Here is a 5,073-nt window from a genome sequence, read left to right on the forward strand (position 1 = left end):
GGGGGGGGGGGGGGGGGGGGGGGGGGGGGGGGGGGGGGGGGGGGGGGCAAGTAACTACAGTAAAAGCAGTTGTAGAGAAAAGTTGGATTAAAGAATGATTTAATCTTTAGTTAGACTTACATTTAATAAATGATGTGGAAATAATTGACTTTCCATAATAATTGTAGCAAAGAAATGTAGAAAAAATTTAAATGCCACGTTATTGTTTGCTTTACTGAAACTAATCCTACTTAAAAGCATGCTTAGTTTCCTTGATAGAGATGATAGGGTAAGCAGGTATATATACATGCAGCCCGAGAGGCATAACCCAGGGGGGGAAAAAAATGTCATCAAAGCACTCGCTGCACCACTCAGTGCTGCTCGTTGAGCTTATTGCTTTGAGCGCACACTAATAACATAGTCTCATCTGGACTATGGTGTCAGTCACACACTGTTTAGAGAGACTTTAAGAAGAATCTCAACCTGAACCAACCAAGACATGGGAAAGTATTTTTCTTTCCTTAAAACTGCAGGCAAAGGTGAAGCTTCAATAGAAAAAAAACACAGATCTTTAGCATCTTGCATTATGTCAGAGAATAGTAAGTTATTATGTTTCTTCATCGGGGTGGTTGTATTGATCTATTCTGATTATTAAAAGTGATATACAGTATTTTCCCATCCCCCTGGAAGATTACCTCTTTGTCTCTGTGTATATATACTCAGCATAGGCTTATCTTTCTCTGCAGCCTAATATCTATTGATATGTACATGCTTACATTACATTGTTTGTGTGAGTGTGTGTGCCATCCTGCTTTTAGTAATAGGAACAGTGGCATTATCAGCCGAATGGATCGGTAGAATAGATTTGTGTAAGTGGACTCTTTGATCTGAAGCCCTCTCAGCCTAGGGGAATTACAGATTACAGATTGCCCGCCGTCTTTGTTTCTCCATCTCCCTTTTTCTGCCTCTCTTTTTTGACGAATCGCTTTCCTACTCTCACCCTAAACTGCTCGTCTCCTGCTTTTATCCCGCCATTCCAACGCTTTCCCACATTGTTTTGACTTCACTGGAAAACTGGGAATACTAAAAATCCAATCTACACACGACTATAGACCGATTGCAGAGTCTCATTATTATGATGACTCTGTTCATGTGTCTTGTTCCTTTCTCTTCCCTTTCATAATCTCACTCGTACTCCTCTCCCCCCGTCCCCCCGTCCTCCTCTCTTTATTCTCTCTAAGAGAGTGTAATTAACATAACTGGTACCTCTTTCATGCCGGTCGTGGGTGTGCGTGAGTGTGTGTGTGTTATTCTATTATATCATTTCAGATGTTAATTTAATCTTTTTTTATGTTGATGTTTTTTTTGGCACTAGCTCTGTGTCAATTACACACTTTGTCGGTTTGTATAGGGATGATTGACATCAGAGTGTGATTAAGCAGCAAGTGAATATTTTGTTGGTTTTTGTGGTGCATTTCTTAAGATAATTGTAGTTTTTTTGTGTAAGGATGACGGAATATGGATTCACATTTTCTGTCTGGTGGTGTTTGGGAATCAATTGTGAGTCTGAGGATGTTGATGTGGAGAGGAGGTGAAATGTTTTCGCAACACCACATCACTGTGATTGCACATTTCATTCGGAATGAATGAGGTGAGGAGGAAAACAAACAATTCGCTTCATCAATGTTGGCCTTGTCTCTTTGATGAATAGCTTTTGCTGCACTTTTTCTGCTTGCGACACTGGCAAATGATTGCTAACTCATGTTCTCTCTTCTGGTCTCTTTCTCTCATCTCCCCCTCCATCTTGTGTTTCCACTTCAAATTTCCATACTGCTTTCTCCTCTCATGGCCCCTCATGTATCTGTAATCGTCCATCCACCTTTCCATCTCTCCAAACCGTACCCCGCTTCCACTTTCCTTCCATCCCTCGACCTGTATTCTCACTGCAGGTGCTGACCTGTTCTCCAACTGCACAGAGGAGTGCAAGGCCCTGGGCCACTCCGACCGCTGCTGGATGCCTTCCTTCGTGCCGTCCGAGGGGCGTCAGGGGCCGGACTACCGCAGCAACTTGCACGTCCCCGGCATGGACGCCACACTGCCCGACACAGAGGTACCCTCCTCCGTCAACCTGTCCGACCAACTCACCATGACCTCGTCCACCGCCTCGTCCAACGATAGGTCATTCTCCACCTTTGGCAAGGACAGTCAGAGGTCACAGTCACACCACAGCCTTCACCATCACCTCCATCAGCAACAGCAGCAATACAGCTCCAGCACGCTAGAGAGGAAAGAGTATGATAGGGGGACCCTACCGTACAAACCCACCTTTCTCTGTGAGTATCAGTATGAAAGTTCCCTGGGACCCTATGACTTTGGTCAGGTCCAGTACAGATACTAAAGGAGGGGACAATGAATCTGCCTCTTGATTTTGATCTGGACTTTTTATGTTGTTCATCAACTTTTATTACTTCTATTTTTAAGGAGTTTAAAAATACGGCTTTATGTTTTGTTGCACTTTTGTTTTTTTGTTTTTTATTATTATTATAATTTCTTTTGTCAACTGTAAAATGTAATCTAGCATTGCTAACTCCCCTTCTCCAAAACCCACTTTGAAAAATTCAGTCTAACCCCATCCTAACCCTAAATACTGTAATCTGTAATCATGTGACTCATTTTGAATAAACAAAATTTTGAATTGGACTGACGCTAAACTGCTGTGGCCCCTTTTTCTTTCTTTTTCAATTTCTCTAAATTTCCCCTCAAAATCCTTCCCAATCAGCCTTTTTATCTGATGCTCATACAAGTAAAGGTCTCAAAAAACAAACACACTTGACGTTTCTATTCTTCACACACCTAAAACGAAATGCTGTATATAGTTTAAAGCATCATTTGAGTGCATAGAGAGGAAATATAAGATAGGTCATCCCATATTGTAAAGGACATCTTTTTCCATTTGCTTAACATCACAGTTTTGCTCGAGCACGATGACTTCCCTACTGAATAGCTGGAAAGGTGAAACACACAACCCACGCTTCTTCTTTTCAGAAGGATTGAAGTCCATTTTCTTCTAAAAAGGAAGTCTCGAGTATCCATACTTGCTTGCTTGTGGATCAATACCTGACATAAAGAAGGGTGGGTGAGATGGGCTGTCAACCCTGAGGTCAAGATTCTTCAGTTGGAAAAGTCACGCACACAAGTTTTTGTTGAAGAAAGGAAGGAAACTATTACAATATGAGCAAGGTTTAATTTGGCAACATATTGATATCCATTGAAATAAAATTGAGTTTCCAGCTTACATTTCTAAAAATGGGGATTCTTTAGAAAAGGATGGCAGGACACGTCTTGCTGCTTTCAATAGCTTTCCAAGCTCCACATTACATGAATATTCTATCAGCTCTAAGAGTAGAGAATGGATTTGATATACACATTGAGTATAGAAGTCATTTCCAGTCAAAGTCACCACCATGTTAACCACCATCTTCCATGATACTGCATGCTGACTGTGGGTTGTCTCTCAGGTAAACGATGAGCACCATAAACTGCTTTTTATTTTTTCCTTGTTTGCAACTTAGTAAACAGAGCCAAGCAATCTTCCTCTTGCACATCAGGTCTCTGTGAAAAATAATTTGTATTTAGCCTTTAGGTGCTTTGCTCCAAATATAGCTGCTTGCGCGTCTGCTCATCTTGTCTGCCTCGCAGGCTAGGATAAATGCACTCCATACTCAGTCCAAAACTCACAACTTTATTATATTTCATTTTACTTTTTTGATTTACCATTCTCCCATTTTTTCCCGGTCTGTTGAAATAAATTGACCCCAAGCTGCAACGGCAAAGGTTTTGTTGTTCATCAGTCTGTAAAAAATGAGAATAGTCCCAGAGGCTGCGGCTCTATTAACCAATAGGTATCATGTTCTACTGTAAAAATAGCACCGTATGCTACTACTGGCCACGGCAATGCTCTGATCACCAGGGTTGCCTTGATAAAGGGTTTATAAATGTTTAATGATCCATTTATAGATAATTAATGAAGCAATTAGTGCTCTGTGTATTTTCTATGCATGCATTATGTAGCCAGATTTTTGAACATTTATCTTTGCTGATAGAGATGTTTTACCCAATTCCCAAATTAGTTGTACCATTATACTGCAAGGACCAGCATTTAGGGTATATAAATAACTTCACAGAGAGTCCTTTGTGGCACGTATCCTTCAAGAGACGGTATTTCGGGCTGATTGTGTCACTAAAAAGTCTCAAGGGAAAGGATGCCATTTGTCTTAACGAGTGTGTTCTCTGTCTTTTCAGCCCGCAAAAGGATTTGCTAGCTCATTTCACGTGGACCTGTCGGAGACGGCGTGAATTTCTGTACTAGACCACCAACACTGATGCTGGAGACAGCGAAATAAAACTAAACAAACAGAAACCTGGACAACAGCAACCTTTGTTAATCTTCATTATCTTGGGTGGCGAACTGTAACAAAGCCTTGGCAGTGGTCGCTAAGGAAGGAGAGGAGAAATAAATTCTGTAGTAGCTGTAAACCTCTAAATATCTGAGGAGCAATCCAAGGCCTTATTCCTCTCAGCAGGACTGAGACCAGGGCCACAACACTCGACATGTGAAAATTCTAAAGTCATCAGCAGACCGAAGAGAGAAACTGAAATGAACAGAGGAATACAAAACAAGAACAAGAAGAAGAGGGGCCGATTAACTCACAGAGGTGACTTTTTTTTTGACTGAGGAGTTAGCCTCTAGTGTGTGCCTGTTTACATGAAGAAAAAAAACTAATGTTTCTGTACAAACTTCAACCAATGTCACACGGAACCCTTTAGCTATTTCTATGGTCACCACTAAGCCAACTGTACAGAGACTGTGTGTCGGTGGGGGTGGGGGGGGGGGGGGGACTGAAAGCCAGAGCGAGAGACAGACAATTAGACACAGATAAAGAGCCGGTGTTGTACAGGTATACAATGGCAGAAAAAAAAGAAGGAAATGGGGAGAAGCAGAGATAATGTGCAGTAATATAAATTCTGTATCTCCGGTCTTTTGACTTGACTGTCTTTATATAACTTCTCTTTTTTGTTTCTGTTGTTCTTTCT

The 5,073-nt window shown here is 41.4% G+C and overlaps 1 protein-coding gene across 3 annotated transcripts in view; it reads left to right on the plus strand.

Moving 5' to 3' along the window:
• Positions 1 to 4,825, plus strand: part of pcdh10a (protocadherin 10a) — a 17,695-nt gene extending 12,870 nt beyond the window's left edge. The window contains exons 4-5 of one of the 3 annotated variants that reach the window (XM_046046278.1): positions 1,929 to 2,312; positions 4,282 to 4,825. In XM_046046278.1, coding sequence (XP_045902234.1) covers positions 1,929 to 2,312; positions 4,282 to 4,301 — 404 coding nt within the window. In that variant the 3' untranslated portion in view covers positions 4,302 to 4,825. Of the gene's footprint in view, positions 1 to 1,928; positions 2,632 to 4,281 lie in introns of those variants that run through there. The other 2 variants (XM_046046279.1, XM_046046277.1) reach the window with 2 other exon arrangements.
• The last annotated feature ends 248 nt before the right edge of the window (positions 4,826 to 5,073 follow it).

The sequence above is a fragment of the Micropterus dolomieu genome, linkage group LG04 (assembly GCF_021292245.1).
Source record: "Micropterus dolomieu isolate WLL.071019.BEF.003 ecotype Adirondacks linkage group LG04, ASM2129224v1, whole genome shotgun sequence".
Classification (NCBI taxonomy): Eukaryota; Metazoa; Chordata; class Actinopteri; order Centrarchiformes; family Centrarchidae; genus Micropterus; species Micropterus dolomieu.